This window comes from Pseudoliparis swirei, chromosome 12 (genome assembly GCF_029220125.1).
Source record: "Pseudoliparis swirei isolate HS2019 ecotype Mariana Trench chromosome 12, NWPU_hadal_v1, whole genome shotgun sequence".
In the NCBI taxonomy this organism is placed as follows: Eukaryota; Metazoa; Chordata; class Actinopteri; order Perciformes; family Liparidae; genus Pseudoliparis; species Pseudoliparis swirei.
Window position 1 is genome coordinate 20009353 of NC_079399.1, and position 25184 is coordinate 20034536.

General features: G+C 44.1%; 1 protein-coding gene across 1 annotated transcript in view; it reads left to right on the top strand.

The window, feature by feature from the left end:
- Positions 1-562: 562 nt before the first annotated feature.
- cd2ap (CD2-associated protein) overlaps positions 563-25184 on the top strand; it is a 49559-nt gene continuing 24937 nt past the window's right edge. The window contains exons 1-2 of the mRNA XM_056428942.1: positions 563-1087; positions 23810-23967. Coding sequence (XP_056284917.1) covers positions 1084-1087; positions 23810-23967 — 162 coding nt within the window. The 5' untranslated portion in view covers positions 563-1083. The remainder of the gene's footprint in view (positions 1088-23809; positions 23968-25184) is intronic.

Genomic DNA, 25184 nt, shown 5'->3' on the forward strand with positions numbered 1-25184 from the left:
TTTGTGTCTGTTTTAATTGACAGATTTACACTGAGCATTCTGATATGCAAGCACTCTGGCCATGCACTATGTTACACTTTAGAAGTATTGAATCTTTCTTTTCATTTTCTCTCAGATGAAAAACTATAAATGTATACTATTAATACATATTGTTCTGTTTCTGGCCCACAATCAGAAAGGTTTGGCCACACCTGATCTAATGTACTATAATCCATACAGTATATTGTGTGTGGCTATATATTTTCACTTTATTAATCCCTTTTTTTAAATGTCTATGTATTTCATTGAAATAGTTTTACATGCTCAGTTTAAGAGATGTAGACCGGAAAAAGCATGGCCTTCTTTCTAATATACCGGCACTGTATGGCGCTCGGCTTGTGTTACTCAAAGCGCCCAAAAATAAATAAATGCAAACTTTAAAAAAACTCAACAGCAATGTCCCATTCCAGAAATCCGGACCCGTAACGTGCTTTTACGGCTGATTTTTTTAACCCACTCCCAGACACTCTTAAAAACCCCTTAAAGACTTGAGGCCCAGTAAAAAAAAACTAAAAACAAAACAACAACACGCATAGACCTGCAGTCACACTCGCTGGCAGGAGGGAGTTTCTCTCTCGCACACACACGCACGCACGCGACCAGTGGTTACTGTACTTGCTGAGTGGGCCAATCATTCAAGGAGGTGGGGGGGAATACATCAACATTCCATGAAACATTCCTCTCGCGTGGACCGTCCGAGCAGGAAACATCGCGAAGTTTCCTGCTATTTAGTATTTTGGTGGTGGCCGCAACCGCCCAGACAAGTCCAAGAAAGGTGGAGACTCCTTGGTTAACTTCCTGCACAATAATCTTGAAGCACCGACAAGAGAGAGAGAGAGAACTAGGGGACGCTGCCGCTGTTGTCGCTGCCGCCGGGGCAAGGACGAATGGATATACGGCTCGGTTTGTTTGTTTGCTCTTGTAAATCGCCTAAAAGCCCCTCACTCCGTGGTTGACCTCCTCTACCTGGCTAATAGCAATCTAGCTGCTGGATAAGAGACCCCCCCTTCAACGTTTGGTAGCGAGGCGGTGCGAAGGACGGGAATGGGTGAGTTTTTTTCTTTTCCATGATGTGGCGCCGCGCGCGGTGTTAATATGTCCCCCCCCCCCCCGCCGCCTTCTTTTCGACTCGACGCGCCGGGAGCCGGAGTCGAGCACCGACGGCGAAAGGCGTTTAACCGACCGCGGGTGACATTAAGCCGCGCTGACGGCCGACAGGGGAGTTAAAAGTTAGCAAAGCCAGGGAGCTAGCTGCTTAGCTTAGCCAGCTAGCCGCCCGCCTCACTGGGGCAGCGCCGCCCTCCATCCTTGTATCCAGCCGGCCGCGCGCGCGCGCTGAGCTGCCTCGAACGCTGGCGTTGACATGGGGCCGGAGAGCTGCCGCGACGTCATGCTCGACGTTCACAGCTCGCGCTCGTCTTGGCTGGCTCAAAGTTTGGACTCCTTGCAGGTTTAGACGACGACGGAACTCCCGCATGCATGCAATTTAAAGACGTTGAGGTAGCCTCTGCTTATCCGCTAGCTTCCCCCATTTGACACCATGCCTGACGTGAGGAGTAGGTCCACGTTACCGAGTGTGGGGACTGACCTTTTCTCCATGACAGTAACTTCCTGTTAGTTCCCACTCCTCAAATGCATGAGTGTGTGTGTTGTCCCCACTTATCACAGGACCAGGGGTCCGGAACCAGGACCCTCCACCCCCTTCCTTTTTTAAACCTTGCAAAAGGATGTTGGAGTTTAAAAAAACAAACAAGTAAATCAGTCGTACAGTTCTCTAATCTGTAAACAAATCTTTCAAACAGTGTTCACCACAACTCGTTTGCATGTATGTTTGTATAGCCCAAAATGACGGATTTGCCTCAGAGGGCTTTACAATCATATGATATCCTCTGTCCCGGGACTTCACATCGGTTCAGGAAATACTCCACCACAAAACTCTGTTAACAGAGAGGAAAAAGGAAAGAAACCGTAAAGAGAGCAACAGGAGGATCCCTCAATCAGGATGGACAGAAGTACACGAGAAGTCATTGTGATTTTAATGGTATCTACAGTACATATTTGTGTGTGGGGATGTGTTGGATCTAATGGTAAATTCACCTGTGATCTTTCATGTCAAGTTATATACAGTAGAGTATAATATTTAGAGCTGTTGTCAAGTAGTGATGCCCACGACATGGAGAGGTTTCAATATGATGTTCGTTTCTTAAATGTTGCGTTCCTACTTTAAAAAACCTGTGGCGCTACCGTTGGCACCTCAATGCTATAATATATAAATATATATACACTACCGTTCAAAAGTTTGGGGTCACTTAGAAATGTCTTTATTTTTCAAAGAAAAGTACTGTTTTTTCAATAAAGATAACATTAATCCAAAATACACACTATACATTGTTAATGTGGTAAATGACTATTCTAGGTGGAAACGTCTGGTTTCTAAAGAAATATCTCCAGAGGTGTATAGAGGCCCATTTCCATCAACGATCACTCCAGTGTTCTAATGGTACATTGTGTTTGCTAATCGCCTTAGAAGACTAATGTCTGATTAGAAAACCCTTGTGCAATTATGTTAGCACAGCTGAAAACAGTTATGCTGGTGATATAAGCTATACAACTGGCCTTCCTTTGAGCTTGAAGTTTGAAGAACAAAATTAATACTTCAAATATTAATCATTATTTCTAACCTTGTCAATGTCTTGACTATATTTTCTGTTCAATTTTCAATTCATTTGATAAATAAAAGTGAGTTTTCATGGAAGACACGAAATTGTCTGGATGACCCCAAACTTTTCAACGGTAGAGTATCGAAATATATATATATATATATATTGAAAACATTTTCCTAAATTTCACTGTCTTCCATCTTGATCTCCAGGTGATGGTGTTCGATTTGGAACTGTGATCTGGACCTTTTTAGCTTTTTTCTTTATCTGTTTCTCTGATTCCATTTCTGAACAATTTCTTTATATATTATATAATGCCCCCCCCCCCCCCCCCAATATTTCTCCAGGGAGTGCAGTTGGTGACGGTGTGGGCTCATGTACAATTTGTAACTAACCAAAGCTGATCGCTATCTTTAATGCTCTTTGCCCAAGTAAAAAGAAAAGACTGAGACACCAGGAGTGGAGGATGCTCTTTGTCACGCTGTCCCGTGGTTGTTGTGATGCTCATGCTGACTGAATGCAGAGGAATTTATCTGATCTGGGAACAGCCAACGCCTGCACTGTATTATGAAACCCACCTACGGCGTCTTGCTGGATGTGCCGTCTGTGGCTCGCGAGGTTGTGGCCGGTAGGACTCGCTTTGGGATGTTGCAAAACAGGTTATAAGGCTATATAAAGGCTGCAAGCTCAGCCCTCAGACGAGGTTTTTCAACATAGTCACCGCTCCGTCTAAAAGACTGCGGCGCATGAACTCTGTTATGCACAATTACTACTAACTACCACGGTGATGCGCCACGGTCAGGATGGAGGAGACGTGTACAACTAACAAGAGACAATAACAAAAGAGAAAAGGAAAGCTGACAGAATGTGAGCCTATGAATAACCCTGATCTCTCTCTCTCTCTTAGATTCATTAGAATATTTAATCGATAAATATATGAATCCAGCAAAATGGGCTTCTTACCCCATTAATGCAACACTACCGTCACATTGTACTTCTCTTTGGTATGCCTTCCCTCGGGCGGCTCATCTCTCAGGATATCTCAGATGTGTTTGAACATGTCTGAGCTCTGTAGGTGTGTGATTTAAAATTTTTTTTTTAACGTACTCTGAACTAATAGAATAGAATATACACTTTTATTAATCCCTAAGGGGAAATTAGTTCTCTGCATTTAACCCATCCTTAGTTATTAAGGAGCAGTGGGCTGCGGTGAAGCGCCCGGGAAGCAACTGGGGGTTCAGTGCCTTGCTCAAGGACACTTCGACTTGCAACTAATGGGGAGAGCGGGGATCGAACCCACAACCCTGCGGTTGCAGGACGGCCCTCTTACCCCACTGAGCTAAAGCCGCCCGCCCGACATCTCAGGCCTCCTGCTCATTGTGGATCGACTACAACCAATTTTGGTAGATATCTTGACTGTGGCGGTAGGTCTATAGCCCCTGTCGGACTAATTTGTGATATCGGGCCTTACAAAATAAACTAAATCGAATAAATAAGGTTCTATTTCTTGGGAGTCTTTCCTGATCCGATGTGAGGTCCTGGGACAGGGATGTCGTATGTGTACATATTGTAAAGCCCTTTGAGTCAAACTTGTAATTTGTGATATCGGGCTATACAAAATAAACTGAATTGAATACTCAGTTTTAGATTAGAATTTTAGAAATCATTACATTTCCCGATTTTTCCCGATCGTGCAAGCACTCGCTTTACCAGAAGAAATCCCGGGTCCCAGAGTCGCGTCAAGGCCTTCAATCGGTCAAAAGGACCTTTCCGATTTTTCCTGTCAATATTAAAAAAGTTCTGTTAATGACGTAACGCATTTGGTTAGCGCGCCCCTCCTGGACCTAAACGTCAAACAGAAGTGATAACGTCTGAGCTTCTTGATACTCCGGCCTGTCTTGATTTAGCACCAGTTCCCGTTAAAGTCCAGATTCCCTCCTTGTTAGAGTCCACCGCTGCTACAGCACAAACGTCCTCCTAGATCTGGCCTCTTCAGTTTGCTCTCAAAGTACCCCAGATGACTCCACTGGTTCCAGGAGAGCAGGCCTCAGGATCTCAGTCCCCCCACCACGGTCCGATGCTCTACACTGTGACGACATGGACAACTTCTTGAACCCCTGGGCCGCCAGGACGCCCCGGTTACTCTATTGCTTCCATTTCACTGCCGGATTCCAGAGCGCCACTGAAAGAAAGACTGGACCTGTGCCTGAATGTCTGATTAAATATTAACCTCAACTGGCCTCAACCAATATTTACCAGCTTGTGGTTTGTGTTGATTTGCCACTGGGGTTCTAATTCAACCAAAAACACGAGAATAAGGAAAAGTTATTGTTCACTTTTTGCAAATCGTATAAAAATTGTAAAATCATAGCAGAATTGTTTACATTTTTTAATTATATGGGTCAGCTGTAGTTGAGACGTATTTATCATTTCATCGTAAATGGATGAGACGTAACCAACTTCGGAAACCGAACATTGATTAAAGAGTCATAATTACTATCGGCCCGCCCACTTCCAACACTGTCCTCAAAAGTGTGCTGCAGGAACTCAGCTGTTCACCTAGAATGCTAAACGGAATCTTCCACAATCTTTTGGCACGTCTCATCTGAAAGTGATGCCAAACTTCGGATCCGGAAACACGCCAGTGGATCCACAGTGAGGGGATATGTCAGGCAGATGTTAGCATCTTAACACTAGCCACTGTTTGATTTAAAATTTGACCAGATGTGGAAGTTCCCACACTCCCTCTGCCCCCGCGAGGCAAATGTGCTGAGGCTGCAACTAACGGTTCTTTTCATTTCCCAAAAATCGTCTGGATGTTGCTTTTTCTCAGAATGTCTTGGTTTGCCCAGAACCAAAATACGTTTAATTCCTTGTAACGTAAGAATTTGAGATGTTCCCAAAACTTAAATATCAAGCAGTTCTGCTTAGAAAACTGACCGTAAACAATTAATTGCCAAAGCAGGTTTTGACAAATCATTTCTTAATTTACTCATCTGACAATTGTGTCTCGAGTAAGGGTTTGAGGCAGGTGGGCTTTTCATGTTTCTCGAGCCAAAAAGTCCAAAAAGCAGAAGAGAATCCATATTCTCTCAAAAGAAAGTTTGCCTATTTAAGACATTGGATTTTCCACTTGATAGTGAAATCTAACTTGGGATCTCTGCTTGGCTTTGACACCCATTAATTGAGTGGTTCTCAACTTTTTCTGTCAAACAACTTTGGAGGAAGAAACATTTTCATGTCCCCTGCCCGAACAAATTTGTAGCAACATGGTTCATGCTGATTTTATTTATTGAAATAACAACCTTTTGTGATCACAATCTGTGTGCTTTTAAAATAATAACCTGTAATACCACTGCGCCCCACTAGATGGGCGTGCCCCACAGTTTGAGAAACAAAGCATTAATCGAACACTGTTTTTAAAGAAATATGACATAAAATGATGTCATGTTTAATGACCTAATGCGTGTGAGAATATGCATTTGAATGAGCATATAACTCCACAAAACAAGCGGCAGACGGTAACGGTCTGATCTGTTCCGGCCTGTGCAGTAATACTTCTCTGGACGCTTGACAGGCTGTTGACGCTCAGGGCTGTTTGCCTTTTACTTTGCTCAGTGGTTGTGTAGATTGTGTAGCGGGACGGCTTTTAACCGCGATAGCGATACAGTTTCTTTGTAAAGCCTGCGCCGCCTCCCAGGTGTGTGTGTGTGTGTGTGTGTGTGTGTGTGACGTGTCAGGGCGTTGGTAGTAGAACGCACACATTTGGAGTTGTTAATCACCGCCCTCTGCTCCGTGGGTAAAACGCAGGTGAACGGGAGGGTGGTCCTTTCATCCAGAGTGGGCGGCTCACTTGGTTCCCTCTCGGTGACACTTTGCCCTCCGTCTCGGCTTCCTCTCGGATCGCAGAGTCGGAAAGAATGCGTTTGTGTGTTTCCTCCTTGTTGACTGAGTGAGCGAGCGAGCGACTGACCTGAGAGGGAAAGCAACGAGAGCATACATATTCCTTGACTGTCTGCCTGGCGGTCCCTTTTCCTGCTTGCCCTGTCCGTCACTGCCTTCACATAGTATTGTACAAACATCGTATTGTACAAACGGTAATGGGGAAGTTCCTTTTCCTTCTCCGGCACACAGACGAGACGGGAAGTCGCACTGGAAACTAGAGATCACGGCATAGTAAGAACATTATCAGATAGATTTGGAAAATCTTGGAACTGTCTCGGCTGAAGACTTGAAACTCTCACTGTCAGTTTAACCCGCGTGTTCAGTGAAACCAAACTGTGGGTGAGGACAGAGAGAGATCTGATAAGAAGAACGTGGCTCAAAACAAGTGTGGGCATGACCGAGGTATGCCGCTGAGAACACACACACACACACACACACACACACACACACACACGGGAGGACAAGAGCGCAGGCATTAGCATGAGATTATTCTGTTTAAGAAAGACAGTGGTGTGCTACAAGAATGAGACGTGGAACTGAGTCAGCGTTTTAGCTCTCCCTGTTCAGTCATCTCCAATAGGCTTCCTGGATGGGTGCCTAAAACAAGGTTGGTGGTTAACACGAGCTTAACATTGTTTTAATGTTGTGTATGCCTTCATAAAATACGCCATTGAACGCTTCTCTTTGGGATTCTGAAGCGAGGTGTTCACGGGATAAGATGGCAGATTACCTGTTTGTTCGAATTCATCTTGATACACATTTTGAATTATAGTTTCCTCCGTACGGTAGCCGGACTCAGCCTTAAGGTGCGTTCAGACCAAAAGCGTTGCGAATTGTTCGCACCACTGGATCCCATGCAGCTCGTAAAGCAAATCGGCGTTGAGACGCTCCGTCGTTGGTGAATCTAACTGGCTGCTGCTGCTCTAATGGCGCTGGAAGCAGCAGTTATCCAGACGTAGTCGGTGAAAGTCACCGAACTGTGTGAGCCTACGGGTGATGTTATGAACCCAAACATGAGGGTGTTAGATGTTCAGATGTTTGTGGGAGGTCCACAACAAGTATACCACATAACTAGTGGTTCGTTTTTCCGTGGTGGATGGCGGAAATGACAACTGTTTCTACGGAAACAAGCCACAGAAATAAGCCCCGCCCTTCGCCTAGATTCGCAACGCTTTTGGTGTGAAGGCGGCTTTAGAGATAGGGTAAGGAGATGAGTTTCCTCCATAGGGGGGCCGGGTTGAGCCTTAGAGATAGGGTAAAGAGTTTGGACATTTGGAAGGAAGTTGCGCTACTCCTTCATGTCAAAAGGAGTCAGCTGAGGTGGTTCGGGCATCTAATTCGCATGCCTCCTGGGCGCCTCCCACTGGAGGTTTTCCGGCCATATTAAACTAGACTCCGCGGAAGACCCAGAACATACTTGAGGGATTATATCTCCCAGATGGCATGGGAACGCCTCGGCATCCCCCAGAATGAGCTGGAGAATGTTGCGGGTGAGAGGGAAGTCTGGGTCCGCCTTCTGACCCTGGATAAGCGGGTGACAATGGATGGATGTTTAGTTTTAAACTATAGTCAATGTTTAAGTGCTAATTTTCTTTCTTAACATCATCACGTTACTGTTGTAAAAATCTGTCGCCAACTTCGTGAAGGTAGACGAGCACAATCTGTTTCTATTCTTTTTCTGAATACAAAATTCATGACTAAAGGGTACACCCCAAAGTAGAAGATATCTTGCAGCATATTTTTAAGATGTTGATGAACTTCGACACGGTTGCCAGGAGACACCCGGGGGCTGCGCAGACGCCCAGCCCTTCCCCGGGGGTTGTGCGTCTTGCTCTGCTCTCTCTCTCTCTCGCTCATCTTCTGTGCGACGGCTGTGGATGCCCTTTTTGGCTCATAGCTTCGTGACCTATTTCTGTATTTGCGTCGGAACAAAACGATCTTGCAGGGTGTTTGTGGCTGGCTGCTGCAGCTGCTGCCGGCGCCCAATTATGTTGTTTTTGAGTCGATAATCGACTGGAATTAGAAAAGAATGCGATAGATTGAACATCACACCGGTGGCTCCCTGAGTGCTCTTTGAGTGCTGGCATTTTGGACAGACGTGGATGTAAATTGCCACTTGACTGGCTGGCGGAGGCAATACAACCGCAAGGTGGGAATTCTACATTAAACATTGAAAACCCAAAGTTTGAAACTGAAAATGTCTCCTTAACATCTTATTTGCATTCCAGAACACATGGTGTGTACTTTCTTTGGCCGGTAGAGCTCAATATACAGTCGGTGTGAACATCAGTGGAGCTTGTCCTGGTCCAGTGGCCACCACGGAATGGACAAAGTTACGACATTGGGGAAAAACCTGCGGGTAAAACCCCCCAATATGTGACTTGACCTCGGATAGTCTAGTTGTAGTCCAAGTTACTAGCAGCAGGTCTTTGATTCCTCACGACTACCTCATAATTTAATTAGTTTGTGCTCAAACCCCCCCGCTGCCGGCTGACTACAGTGATCTGGCAGGAAGTACACACACGCGCACACACATACACACACACCACCTGTTTGCTGGCTGTGTTTAATTTATTCCGAAAGGCATTTCCTCCAGGCTAACAAACCAAGAAGACTTTGTCCACCGCTGGCGTTTCACAGGCCAACACCCATCACTCACTGCTCTCATGCAGCAGCCAGGAGGCTGTGAGAGAAGTGTCCGACCACTAGACCGTCGGACTGCATCCATGTCTGTCTCTTGTCCTCAAGCAAATGAACAGGGAGACATTAAGCAATAGCTCCCGTAAGCAGCCCTATGTCCCGTTGGCCTGCCGCTTAGCACCACCAGCAAAATAAATGTAATGTATGTGGAGGATTTCACTTATGCTGCGTTCAAAACAAAAGCGTCGAGGTATTTTTTTCGCGCGAGTAGATCCCATGTCAATGCACAGACACAAATGGTTGCGATTTATGCAAATTTTTCGCCGGGTGGCGCGATGGTGCGAATAAAGCGAAGTGGAAAATTTGCCTCAAGTTTAAATATTTCAACTTTGGCGAAAAAAACAGCGCAACGCTGACTGCCGAAAGCCAATCGGCTTTGAGATGCTCCACCACTGGCGTCGTGCCGTTGGTGAATCTAACTGGCTGCTGCTCTCTTAGCGCTAGGAGAGACCGTTATCCAGACGAGCCGTGTGAGTCTACGGGGGATGTTATGAACTCGAACACGAGGGCGTTGGATGGTCAATTATAAAGCAGAAATAGTGGTTATTTATGGCGGAAATGATAACTGTTTCCATGGAGTAAAACCAGAGATAAGCCCCGCCCCCTTTAATGCACGAATGAAGCGAATTACGCACATAACCACAACTTGTTGGGCAAGTAAACTCCCGCGTGGCTTGAATGCAGCATTATGACGAGCTTCTGTCAAGAAATGTGTTCATGAGATCCTGCAGGACCTGTTGCATATTCAAAGGCACACTCGATCCAATGCCATGAACACATGTATATAAACAACTATGATTTAGGTTACAATGTAAACCTTTAATATAGAACGTACACATCTCAGTTGTGCTCCACTTGCTAGCTAATTGCCAGCGCTCTGCACTGCGCTAATGTGGCAGTTACCGCCGCGGGATTTTGCCCCTTTCTAAGCTTTTCAGTGAAGTTTTAATCCTGTTCTGGATTAAAAACGTTACGTCAATGTTGCTTTTTTAAAGATTGTGTCATAACCAATAGGCTATGTATGTAAAAACTAGAACTAGTTTTGACTTTCAAAAATATCTATCTTTTGGATCTTTGGTTGGATCTTTGTTTTGTGCCTTGTTGAGCAGTTTTTGCACTACATCGTTTTAAAATAAACAGGAAATGAGAGGGAAAAAAATCAAAGAGAACAGCTTTATCCCTCTCTGCTGCTTTTATGTCTGAACACAATATAAGAGTACGTGTCCAGGTGATTTTAAGTGGCACCGAGTTGACGGACGGGTTCCTCGGGCAGGGTGTGTTTGTGTGTTGGGGCAGTTGCCGAGGCGCCGTCATCTGCGTGGTTGCAGAAAGTCCCTCTGCTCCGGTCCAGTCGTCTGGAAGATGCCCCCATCAGCTCAGCGGCGCGTGGCTCTCAGCCGTCAGTGTTGTCTCCGGTTTTGTTTTCTGCGTCGGACCATGTCTTTCCCTGTGGCTCCACGGACGGATAGGCCCAAATAACTGTTGTGGGCCTGGGTCTTTTCTGACCGCCGCACAATGCTACTTCAATAGTCAGCAGCATTTAAGGGTTTTCAAAGATTCGCGGATATTTTATTCTCACTACGCAACACAATTCCGACCTGGCCCGTTTACTGAAATCCAAATCTCAGTGTCACCCTTCTCATTGTTAGTGTCGGCAAGTTATCTGTTTCTTTGTCAATCTGAATTTCCGAGTGTGTTGAACTGTAACATCTGTCACTATTAACACTGAACATCCAAAATCACAGTTAATATATGCACATTTGGGTACCACTGTTGATGTTATGTACCTGTAGATGTGACACAAACTGTTACTTTCTGAATGATCTCGTAAAAGTCAAGAGCAACATGCACATGTTTTGACAGACAACAGACGGTATTACTTATAACTCCTGTTTAAAATGAGCATGAGGTAAGATATTTATCAACTTAATGAAAGTTGAAAGTATTCAATATTGTTGAATGAAAGGCAGAATTGTGATTTTAGAGTTGTTCCTGCCGGCCAGAGTGGCTTATATTTGATTACTTTTCCATTTGAAAAATAATGATAATTGTGTAATATAGGCATCTACCTTTTTACGGTTGAAAAATGCTAGAAGGGACTTTTGGCCCCCAGACATCTTCACATTATCAAATCTGGCCCTCTTTGAAAAGAGTTTGGGCACCCCTGTGCTACATAGTGCACGTAGGAAGCTGGTGCGAACGGGTTTCCTACTCGTAATTGCGACGTAAACAATGTGAGGCGAAATGGGACATTAAGTGGGAGCTCGCTGCGAAAGCAACAAACATATTTCATTGGGTATCTGCTCAATCAGCCTCTTCTGACGACATGGTTTTGATTTGCCATTTTTTTTAAAGCCTGATTGGAGCATCCCTGGACATTGTTAAGTTGTAATAGTTTATTTTGATAACATCTGCAGAGGTCTTATGTTTTAAATTAATACATATACATACCTGCAAACTTGTCACCTTTCGGTGAAATTCACCGTTTTGAACTCAAAATAGGTCATCCACGTGAATCGTGGAGATCCGAAGAGTTTTTGTTTTTGGGGGGGGGGGGGTCACCTGGCCCGCTGCCGTTGAGATTGCAGTGAGACGCGGAGAAAAGTGTGAAGTGTTGCTCTTCGCAATAAAACATCTTTGATGGGACGTGTCGCGTCTCGGCCAATCAGCGTTCAGATGTCCACAGCGTTTGGGGGTTCAGGTTAGCTTGAATGTTAGCCCGCTACATCTACTCCTGTCACGCTGCACGGTGTAGCGATGCTAACAAAGTACCCGTACGTTAAACACGATGTGATTTAGCATATTTTTAGTGTCGATACTTCATTAAGAGAGCGATCAGAGCGCACGCGCTGCTCCGTGTCGAGCTGTCTGCGACACTGCGCTGCGCAGCTCACAGCGAGTGAAGTGGCGCAGCTTTAGAGACTTCGGCTTAAAAAATAAAAAGATGCCAGAAGTGAAATGTTTCAGTCTGTAAAGTTCTGTAACTCTCCAGCTGCTCATCCTGATGAACTGTGGATCATCTGGTCAGAGACTAACGTCCTCATAGTGTATAATCAATGCTATGATGGAACCATGTAGTTTCATTCATATCTGGCTGTATGAATACTCATATTACTGTCATTTGTTAAGTGTTGAAAAAGTTGGTAAAAGTGAACCATACAGATGTTTTATTTATTACTATTATAGATAAATATACCAGTCTCGTAATTATGGTACCATATTGTTTGTATGGTGTATTGAATTCTGGTATCGGGTATCATGATATTTATGGCAGGTATGTAATATGTATAGAAGTTATAATATGAGTATCGTGACAAACAGGTAGAGACAGAACAGATTCAGGGAGAAGTCCATGAGGACTGTTCAGGCAAAAAAAGGAAGTTGGTTCATGAATGACTTTAACCATATTATATATAATGACAATGTATATTTGTTATTACTATCATTACAGGGCTGAGTCAGAGCGGAGAACCTTTTGGTCTTAAACTGTTTATTATCATTATTTAGATTTGTGGTCAGAACAATAAAATGACTGTAGTTGTGGTTCTAAAAGCTTTGAGGCTTCAAACAACGTGGATGTGGTGTGGTGACAAAAAAAAAAAAAATCACCTGCACCCCCCCCCCGTTGTCACCTTTTTCACCCCTCATGAGTTTGCAGGTATGCATATAGAAAGATATTATAATAGACAATATTAAGGAGAATATTGATATTGTTAATAATGTATTATGAAGCATTGGGGTAATGTTTACTCTATGTAAATGGCAAGAATTAATGTATATTTCATGAGAGTGACTGTATGTTAGTATTATAGATTGACGAAGCCGGTTGAATTCCGTGAAGTGACTTACAATAACAAGAGACTTTTATTGTGAAGGTGACTTTTAATGCAGTCAAAACCAAGACGGGAATCTTATTGTGAAAGCGACTGGAACCGGAAGTGACGTTGGACTGGCGCAAGAGAGGATTATGAGACAGCGTGTTTTTAGAGAGATCGTTCTCTTTCTCAGGTAGGCTGCGACGCGGCAGGCTGTGTCTCCCAGGTGCAGCCTGCAGCCGGCGCCGGGAGTAGGAGAGTGCTTTGGATGTTTGTTTCACTTTTCTTGCCATTAAATGTTGATAACTTAATCCATGCGCGTCCGGAAGCCTGTTTATCCACCATCTGCAGAGTGCCCAGTTTCGAGAATACCTTACAATTTCCACAGCATTGATCTGCAATAATAATGTAACCTCTTGCTTCTATGAATATGTTGTGTGTGTTTGACCCTCTGGCTCCTCAACTGAAAACAACCCTCTTTTTTTGTTTTACTTTTTCAGACAGCTCAACTAAGCAGACCCCACTCTAGAGACACTGCTTTGGATGTAGTTTAGAAAGCTGGTGTGACATCGTTGGTTGGGCCAATTCCCCCATTTGGAGGTTGGCCCAGGCTGCAGGAGCGTTGAGGCCAAGGTCGTGCGTGCGTGCGTGTGTGTGTGTGTGTGTGTGTGCGCGTGTGCGCGCGCGCGTGTGTGTTCCCACTCTTCGTGTGCTTGTTTTGGCTGCGCTCGGTGTGAAGTCAGCGATGCCAGCGTCTCCGTCATGTGTTTTTAAAGGGCCTATGCCGCATGGTAAAAAAAAAACTCACTACCAGTTAGTCTTTTTTTATTTTTAGAGGCTGCTCGACCTGCTGCACTGGAAGCAGTCGGACGGCCTGCCAAAAGTCCTTCGGCCCGCTTTCTTTCTTTCTTTCTCCGATCGCTCCCTGTTCTGTCGTTCTTTTCACGCCCTTCCTAATATTACACGTGTTGTATCCACGGAACACGGCTGATACAGATGGACAATAAGAAAATGGTCGGCACAGTCTTGCTTATTAGTGCTGCATTTGATGTAATTGATCATGACATTATGATTACAAAACTTGAAAGTTATGGATTCAGCAGAACTGCACTCTCTTGGATGGTTAGCTATCTCTCTGAGAGATCTCAAAGAGTCTTTTATAGGGCTGTCAATCGATTAAAAAAAATTAACTAATTAATCGCACATTTTGAAATTGCAATTAATTAATCGCGATTAAAAGTTGTTTTTCATCTTTTTAAAGACAAAACTTAACACAGAGCTGTGTTTTCAAAGAGGCTCCTACATATACAGTGCCAGCGAGGTATTTAATATCGTGGATGATAAATTGTTTCTTCAGTGAAACATCAGATTAGTAAAAAAAAAGAAGTATATTGAGACCCCATTGGTCCTGTCATCTTTAACACTGAACAGCAGAACCAGTGGCCTTGGTAACTGACTGACATTCAAATATGTCCTGTTCACCCTCTGGAGGCTGGGGGCATTTTATACATTTTACAAAAAAAATTAAATTCACCGTTTAAAGGCTTTTGCATGTGACACACCCCCACGTGTTATACAGGACTGTCTCAGAAAATTAGAATATTGTGATAAAGTTCTTTATTTTCTGTAATGCAATTAAAAAAACAAAAATGTCATGCATTCTGGATTCATTATAAATCAACTGAAATATTGCAAGCCTTTTATTCTTTTAATATTGCTGATTATGGCTTACAGCTTAAGAAAACTCAAATATCCTATCTCTAAATATTAGAATATCATGAAAAAGTATACTAGTAGGGTATTAAACAAATCACTTGAATCGTCTAATTAACTCGAAACACCTGGAAACACATTTTCAAATGTTTGATTTTGTTTTGCTGTTATAAATCTTTTTTTTAACTTGGTCTGAGGAAATATTCAAATTTTATGAGATAGGATTTTAGAGTTTTCTTAAGCTGTAAGCCATAATCAGCAATATTAAAAGAATAAAAGGCTTGCAATATTTCAGTTGATTTGTAATGAATCCAGAATGCATGACATTTTTGTTTTTTTAATTGCATTACAGAAAATAAAGAACTTTATCACAATATTCTAATTTTCTGAGACAGTCCTGTACATCAAACATTCCAGAACAATCTCAGCTCTATTCAATGAGGCTCATTGTCCTCCCACCGTGTTCTCTGCTCTCTGACTGACAGGCTGCTATAGAGCATTACCTGTGAGGTTGGAGGTCCTTTGTGATTTACTGAGTGTTCATTGGTTGTTTTTTCCCCAAAATGTTGACAGACAAACTGATTGACCAATCACGGTGAAGGTTTCGTGTGACGAGTTCTTTCCGCGCCGTGTCACCCGACACGTCGCCCCTTCGTTCCTCTGTGTATCAGAGGGGGAGACGGGAGGAAGGAGGAGCAGGAGGAAACCCGACTGATTCACACGAGTTTAAACTGATTTCTGCTCCTTATTTTCGCGGATAAATAATTGTTTTAAAAACGGAAACAGTGTAAAAACTTCAATGAACACCGGAAGTAAACAAAGTTGCGTTAATTGCGTTAAAATATTTTAGTGCGTTAACGCGGCCAAATTAATCGCATAGATTAACGCGTTAACGCTGACAGCCCTAGTCTTTTATAATGGTAGTTTATCAGACTGCAGACATGTCAGCTGTGGGGTTCCACAGGGGAGCTGCTTGGGCCCTTTACTCTTTTCCATTTTCACAAATGATCTCCCTTTGTCAATTAAAAATTCCAACATGGTAATGTATGCTGATGACACAACACTGGACAGCAATTCTTCAAACAAACTGGAACTTGCTACCATTCTGAATCAGGATCTGGAGAGAGTGTCTGATTGGGTGAAAGTGAATAAGCTAGCCCTGAACATTTCTAAAACTAAATGCATTGTGTTTGGCTCTAGGAATACACTTAACGGTGACACAAAGCTTCACCTGTCAATGTCAGGTTCAGCGATAGAACAGGTCCAGAAGGTCAAACTACTGGGTGTAGTGTTGGATGAACAGTTGTCGTGGTCTGAGCACATCGACAGCATTGTGACCAGAAAGTGCTTTGCTTATTTAACTCCCCCTATTGTTTGTCAGGTGTTACACTCCCTGGTCTTTTGTCATCTGATGTACTGTCCATTCATATGGGCAGTGGCTGCTAAGAAGGACATACATAAACTACAAATGGTTCAAAACAGAGCTGCCAGATTAGCACTCCAGTGTTCAATTAGAACTAATACTGCATATATGCACTCTCGCCTGTCATGGTTCTCAGTTGAAACTCAACTTCACTTTTGTCTTCTCGTGTTTTTCAGGAAAGTAGTATTTAATCAGACACCGGTATATTTCTTCAATCAGTTACAATACACATTTAACAGACATAACCATAACACAAGGAATGCTAGTTTAGGTCAATTGATACCGCCAACCCCAAGAACTAACCTCCTCAAACGTAATGTTATCTATCGTGCAATTACCGCTTGGAACTTACTACCTCCTCGTTTAACTCACATGAGTAATAATTTGTCATTCAAAAAACAATTAAAGGCGCACCTAAGAACATTCACCACTTGACGTATTCTATTGCTTTTTAGTCATCTGATTTTCTTTTTCTTTGTATGAATTAAGTTGAATTGCATAACATATATCTTATCCTTCAACTGTACTGAGCATCTGACTGCACTATTTTTTTACTTTGTTGTACTATTTTTAACTGTTGGTTTCACGATATGTTTTGTATGTATTGTATTTTGTCCTTTCTGTGGACCCCAGGAAGATTAGCGGTCGCTAAGGCGTCAGCTAATGGGGATCCAATAAATAAACAAATAAACAAACGTAAATAACCTGTGATGCACGTATACACTATGCTTGTTTCCACGTAGAAGTATCGTTTTGGATGTCTCTTCAAATCCTCCCAACAAGGTCGGTCTTTTCAGCTGTTTGACAAGCAGCCAGTAAACAAAGGCGGACGGTAGGAATGCATGATTATGAGAACTATAATAACTCTAATAACAACCGATTACTTTATTACAGCTTTGTACCCCAGCAGCTTCGCTGTGTTATTATCGTGGCCTTTATCTATAATAATATTACGAGGGGGCTGGGGTTCGTTTTTTTTACCATAAAGTCTGATTTTCTGTCACGTCGTTGTGCTCGCGGGTCTCATGGTGCATGCATGGGCGTATAAAGAGGTGTTGGAGGCGGGGCCGTGTTCAGTCCGTTGGAAGTTGCTCAGTGGCGAATAAAGGTTGACTTCAGTGTATAGAAATCCGGCTATTATCCAGCCAACCATTTTCAGGCACTTAGTCCGGGGTCGTGGGGGCAGCAGACCCAGCAGGCTGACCCAGACTTCCTTCTCACCCATAACACTTTCTAGCTCACTCTGGGGGATCCCGAGGCGTTCCCAGGCCAGCTCTGAGATATAATCCAGCGTGTCCTGAGTCTTCCCCGGTGTCTCCTCCCAGATGGACGTGTGCCTGGAAAACCTCTCATGGGAGGCGTCCAGGAGGCATCCGAATTAGATGTCCGAACCACCTGAGCTGACTCCTTCAGACGGGAAGGAGTAGTGGCTCAAGATCCAAATTCCCTCCTGCTGTCCGAGCTCCTGACCCTATCTCTAAGGCCCGGCCACCTTACGGAGGAAACTCATTTTGGCCGCTCATATCCAAGACCTCGTTCTTTCGGTCCGACCCAGAGTTCTGAGTGAGGGTCGGCACGGAGACCGACCATTAAACCTTCACCAAGGCGGTCCGGTGCAGCGCCTGTTTTACTGTTGCAGCCGCACCGCTCCAACTGTCGATCTCCCGCTCCATCATACCCTCAATCGTAAACAAGACCGGCTATTAGTGCAACTTTAAAAGTCCTAATGATTTAAATAAGGGCTATTCAAGTGCATACTAGAAAAGTTGATTCCTCTTTAAAGAAAAATAGATTCGCCGAAAGTGTTTATTCGGTACAAGGTACCATGTGACGGACCCGGAAGTCTAAACTCCGCGTCGGCCAACACCATGGACCGCTTTTATCCTGTTTTTTTAAGGTCACTTGAGGTGTAACTAACTTTCTACTTTGCAGTGAAGGGTCACGTGTGAGACTGTAAATGGAGTCAGAGCAGAGTCAACCGATCTTCCTCCTCCGTCGGCCCCACCGTATTTAGTCTGGGATTGTACGATGTGATCCGTGGTCATCGTGATGCTTCTCTGCCGCGAGGCACGTTTCGATTTGCTTCTCACCGCAGAAACTAAACAGAAAATTCAATTCAATTCAGTTTATTTGTATAGCCCAATTTCACAAATTACAAATTTGTCTCGGAGTGCTTTACAATCTGTACACATAGACATCCCTGCCCCAAAACCTCACATCGGACCAGGAAAAACTCCCAAATAACCCTTCAGGGGGAAAAAAAGGGAAGAAACCTGCAGGAGAGCAACAGAGGAGGATCCCTCTCCAGGATGGACAGATGCAATAGATGTAATGTGTACAGAAGGACAGATTTAGAGTTAAAATACATTCAATGAATATGACAGAGTGTATGAATAGTTCATAGTAGGCATATTCCACGATGGAGACCTCCACGATCCATCAGGCAGATGGCGGTGGGGAGGAGGAGCGGGCGGAGTCTCAACAGTGGGCGGAGTCTCAACAGGACAGTGGCGCAGTCAGGAGCAGGAATTCCACGACCCAGACCTCGATGATCCATCAGGCAGATAGGATCTATGCCGTCTCATAGGGTCCGATGACCCCATGAGACGTGAAGTCAAAAGGACTCCGGAAGAGAAAGCAGAGTTAGTAACGTGTTATTGAGAGATGAAAATTCATCCTTAAGGAGAGAAAAAAAGAGGAGATAGGTACTCAGTGCATCCTAAAACGTCCGCCGGCAGCTATAAGCCTATAGCAGCATATCAAGGGGCTGGACCAGGGCAAACCTGATTCAGCCCTAACTATAAGCTCTGTCAAAGAGGAAGGTCTTAAGTCTACTCTTAAACGAGGTGACTGTGTCTGCCTCCCGGACTGAAATTGGAAGCTGGTTCCATAAAAGAGGAGCTTGATAACTAAAGGCTCTGGCTCCCATTCTACTTTTTAAGACTCTAGGAACTACAAGTAGTCCCGCATTTAGTCAGCGTAGCTCTCTAGTGGGGCAATATGGTACTACAAGCTCCTTAAGATATGATGGTGCATCACCAATCAAGGCTTTGTAGGTTAAGAGAAGAATTTTAAAAGTGATTCTTGATTTTACTGGGAGCCAGTGCAGAGCAGCTAGTGCAGGAGTGATGTGATCTCTTTTCTTAGTTTTAGTGAGAACACGAGCTGCAGCATTCTGGATCAACTGGAGGGACCTAAGAGATTTATTAGAGCAGCCTGATAATAAGGAGTTGCAGTAATCCAGTCTCGAAGTAACGAACGCGTGAACCAATTTTTCTGCATCTTTTTGAGACAAGATGTGCCTGATTTTTGAAATATTACGTAGATGAAAGAATGCAATCCTTGAGATTTGCTTTACGTGGGAGTTAAAGGACAAGTCCCGATCAAAGATAACGCCAAGATTCTTTACAGTGGTGTTGGATGCCAGGGCAATGCCGTCTACAGAATCCACATCACCAGATAATTGATCTCTGAGGTGCTCAGGGCCGATTAAAATTACTTCGGTTTTGTCTGAGTTTAACATCAAGAAGTTGCAGGTCATCCATGTTTTTATGTCTTTAAGACATGCTTGAATTTTACCGAGTTGGTTGCTCTCCTCTGGTTTTATCGATAAATATAGTTGAATATCATCTGCATAACAATGAAAGTTTATGGAGTGTTTCCTGATAATATTGCCCAAAGGAAGCATGTATAAGGTAAATAAAATTGGTCCAAGCACAGAACCTTGTGGAACTCCGTGATTAACGTTGGTGGTTATCGAGGCGTCATCGTTTACAAATACAAACTGAGATCGATCTGATAAGTAGGATTTAAACCAAATTAGTGCCGTGCCTGACATGCCAATCGACTGCTCCAGTCTCTGTAACAGGATGTCATGGTCAATGGTGTCGAATGCAGCACTAAGGTCTAACAAGACCAGGACAGAGAGGAGTCCTTTATCTGCTGCCATTAAGAGGTCATTTGTAATTTTCACCAGTGCTGTCTCGGTGCTGTGGTGTTTTCTAAATCCTGATTGAAATTTCTCAAATAAACTATTATGATGTAGAAAGTCGACAACTGATTTGCACCACTTTCTCAAGGATCTTGGAGAGGAAGGGAGGTTAGAGATCGGTCTGTAGTTAGCCAACACCTCTGGATCCAGAGTGGGCTTCTTCAGGAGAGGTTTAATAACAGCCACTTTGAAGGAGTGTGGTACGTGGCCTGTTAGCAGAGACACATTGATAATATCTAATAGAGAGCCGCCAATTAAAGGCAAAACGTCTTTAAGCAGCCTCGTCGGGATGGGGTCCAAGAGACAGGTAGACGTGTTCAAAGTAGAAACCGTTGAAGATAATTGGTCACGGTTGATGGGAGAAAAGCCCTCCAAATATACACCAGGGCATACAGCGGTTTCCAAGGCCATTCCACTTGAGGACAGATTGGCACTGGTTATGGGCAAGAGAATATTAATCTTGTCCCTAATAGTTAAAATCTTTTCATTAAAGAAGTTCATAAAGTCATTACCACTGAGGTTTATAGGAATGCTCGGCCCCACAGAGCTGTGACTCTCTGTCAGCCTGGCTACAGTGCTGAAGAGAAACCTGGGGTTGTTTTTATTTTTTTCTATTACTGATGAGTAATAGGCTGCTCTGGCATTACGGAGGGCCTTCTTATATGTTTTAAGACTATCTCGCCAAACTAAGCGGGATTCTTCCAGATTAGTTGAACGCCATATGCGTTCAAGCTTTCGTGACGTTTGCTTCAGTTTGCGGGTCTGAGGGTTATACCAGGGAGCAAACCTCCTCTTCCTCACTGTCTTCTTCTTCAGAGGGGCTATCGAGTCCAGTGTCATTCTCAGAGAGCCTGTGGCACTGTCAACAAGATGATCAATCTGGGACGGACTAAAGTTAGACCAGGAGTCCTCTGTTATATTGAGACGTGGTATCGAATCAAATACAGAAGGAATCGCTTTAAATTTAGCTACAGCACTGTCAGTTTGACATCTGGTGTAGAAACCTTTGACTAACGGAGTACACTCCGGTAGTATAAATTCAAAAGTTATGAGGTTGTGGTCTGACAGAAGAGGATTATGTGGGAAGACGTTCAAATGCTCAATGTCAACGCCATAAGTAAGAACAAGATCAAGCGTGTGGCCAAAGCTGTGAGTGGGTTTCTGTACTCTCTGACAGAAGCCAATCGAGTCCAACAAGGAGATGAATGCAGCACTAAGGCAATCATTATCAACATCCACATGGATATTAAAATCTCCAACAATAATAACTTTATCGGTTTTAAGAACCAAACTAGATATAAATTCTGAGAATTCAGATATAAACTCTGAATATGGACCTGGTGGCCGGTACAGAATCACAAATCGAATTGGCTGTAGTGTTTTCCAGGTTGGATGTGAAAGACTAAGAACAAGGCTTTCAAATGAGGTGTAGTGTAATTTTGGTTGAGGATTAATTAATAGGCTTGATTCAAAGATGGCTGCTACTCCACCTCCTCGACCGGTGCCTCGAGGAATGTGAGTATTAATATGACTTGGAGGAGTCGATTCATTCAGGCAGACATATTCTTCATGGCTCAGCCAGGTTTCAGTTAGGCAACATAAATCAATGTGATTATCTGATATTAAATCATTCAGTAACACAGCTTTAGATGACAGATCGAATATTTAGGAGACCACATTTAATAGACCTATTTTGTTGCACTGCTGAAATAATGGTGTTAATTTGTATAAGGTTATTGTGTACGACTCCTCTTCTGCTTACTTTTGATTTATTTAATTGAAGTGGCCGTGGGACAGACACAGTCTCTACTCTAAAGTCATGGGTGGGTAACTGCTCGAATGGAAGAGCAGAGAAGGGTGTTAAACTACAACTCTGCTCCCGGTTCCTGATCTGAACCCTGGGTTGTCATGGATTAAGTCCGGTGATCAACTTGGTCATATTCGCAGAAATGAGACGCTCCGTCCAACGTGGGATGGATGCCGTCTCTCCTCATCAGATCAGGCTTTCCCAGAAAGTCTTCCAGTTGTCTACGAGCCCACATTATTCGCTGGGCACCACCTCGACAGCCAGCGGTTGAAAGACGACATTCGGCTATACAATTCGTCTGTCTGCAAATTTGGGAGAGGGCCAGAGAAAATTACGGTGTCCGACAACGTCTTGGCATAAGCACACACCGATTCCACATTAATTTTAGTGACTTCCGACCGACGGGCTCGGGCGTCATTACCACCGGCGTGTATTACAATCTGACTGTATCTCCGCTTGTCCTTAGCCAGCAGCTTCAAACAAGACTCCACGCCGCCCGCTCTGGCCCCCGGGAGGCACACGACTCTGGTCCGCGGCTTCGCTATTTTCACGTTCCTGACTATAGAGCTCCCGATAACCAGGGTGTGTTCCTCAGCGGGTGTGTCGCTGAGCAGGGAAAACTGGTTCAAATGAAGTGGTTGGTGCACAGCGGGCTTCTGTGTAGACTTACTACTCCTGCGAACAGTTACCCAACCACCCGGCTGCACGGTTACCGCCGGGGAACAGCTAGCAGCTGACTGTAGCTCCGCGCCGACTACGGGAGAGGGCGGGCTAACTAGCATAGCTGTCTGAGCTTCGATAGCGCGGAGCCGTGCATCTAACCCACTTAGACCTGCCTCCAACCTAGCAAATAAACTACACTTGTTGCATGTATCGTTATCATTAAGGGAGGCAGAGGGATAACTATACATGAGACACACTGAGCAAGAGGGAGCGGGAGGGAGAGAAGAAGAAGTCATGCTCGCTGTTGAGCTGGCAACCAGAGCTTACCGGAAGAGTGAGATGATGCGTTCAAAAGCGTTTTCTTCTGCAAGCATTTTTGCACAATTTGTGCCCGAGTCGTTTTTCCATCCTTATCTTGTGACGTCGGAACACCTTTTGTTGAAAGACTTGTTTTGGTTCCAGACGACAAAGTTCCGTCACACACTTTCCGAACAGTACTTAATTTTCCATATTTTAGGGGAAGGTTGTAAGGACACTTTCTGTGTTTTGCAATCCAGTCAGAGCTTTGGTTGAGGGACACTAAACCAGAGCTTTGGAACGACCGACATCCTTCTAACGACCTGGATTCACTGGCGTGTTGACCGTCTGGAGGTCACATAACCCAGCAATGACATTCAGACGCTCACCTGAACACGGCGGAGTCCAGTTCAGAACCTTTTTTATTGTGAAATCGGGATGTCCTTCCGCATGTCCATGTCGTTCTTTCTTGCGAACGCGAGTGCCTGGATGGTAATTTCCTCAAATTTGGCACAGGCGCTTACCTTGACTCAAGGATGAACTAATTAGAATTTGGTGGTCAAAGGTCGCCGTGACTGTACGCCCATCCCGCTCTCGTCATATCTCAGGAATGCCTTGCGCTCAAGGTAAAACTGCATTCTAATGTTGTGGTCAAGGGTTAACTACGGAATTGCCCTTTCAGTTTTCTACACAAACTACCTGAATTACTGTCTTGTTGTTTTTCTTACACTATTTTTTTCTTCTTCCACGGGGCAGAGGTCGTGGTGGAGTACGAGTACGAGGCGCTCCACGAGGACGAGCTGACCCTGCGGCCGGGCAACGTCATCAAGAACGTGCGATACATCGAGGAGGACGGCTGGATGGAGGGAGACCTAAACGGGAAAAGAGGCCTCTTCCCCGACAACTTTGTGAAGGTGAGAGGAAGAGGAGGATGGCTGAATTGAATCTGATTGAATCTGCGTTTGTTTGCAGAAGTGCACTCAATGTTCTGCTTTGGTGTTATCTTAGTTTTTACTTTTACTTTGAGCTTTACTTTTACTTTGTTTCCTGCCACCTGTCTTTCTCCTGGTTTGTAACCTTGTGTTCTAATTGCTATTTGAACAGAATACTATAAGAGGTATGGAGCTCACATTGGAGTCCACCATTCCCAGGGAGTAGCAGTATTAACGCACATGTCCCATTATTTTAGTTTTTTCAAATCAGGACTCTCAGACAAATATGTCAAACTCAAGGACCGCGGGTCCACCACATTATTTTATGTGGCCCACGATGGCTTGAAAGACATGATCACCTTTGCCTGGGCAAAAGAAAAAATTATGAGGGAAAAGCCTGTGCTTTTATTTTGAAGGTTATTTTTTGTGTGCTGTCTATTCACGATCCTTAATGCTGTGTTTACACCAAGCTAAAGCAAAACAAACCTTTGCGATGCTTTACTCTCTGAACTATTTGTGATCATTGGCGCCGGAGTGGAGGCGTGGCTTATCGCCATAGCAACAGTTCTATTCCGCCATCCACCATGGAAGAAATAAACACTATTTTCTGCTTTGTACAAGTTGTGGAAGTCCCACAAATATCCTCGTGTCTGGGTTCATAATATTACATAATATATATAATATTAATAACTGTAGCCGCACACAGCTTCTCCAGGAACTGCGTCTGGAAGACGGACACTTCCAGACTATCAACTTATCCTCCAGTTTCTGATTCAACAACGGCAGGACGTCGGTTAAAAATGGCACCCGTGTTAAAAAACATTCTGCTACTGCGACAATGAGGCAACATTTTTATCTGGATACGGTGGCTGATATCGACGACTCCATTTTCTCCCATCATGCCGTTATCCTCTCTGGTGTGGCTCGGTCAGACTGAACTAGGGTCCGTCGGCCCGGTCAGTCCGGGTCTTTTGGGATGGAGCAAAAGCTGTCCGTGGAACTCCGGCGTGGGAAACCAAACTACCGAACCGGTTTTGTTTGTGCTGCAAAAGCAACCACAGGATTCTACCAGGGAGGATACGTGATTTTTTTAAGCTTTCAAGTAATACAAATACATCAGCTGATTATTCAGAAAGCAATCTTAAAATTGGAGACAAGGAGGCTGTTTGACCTTTAGCTGTTGGTCAGATGTAGAACGT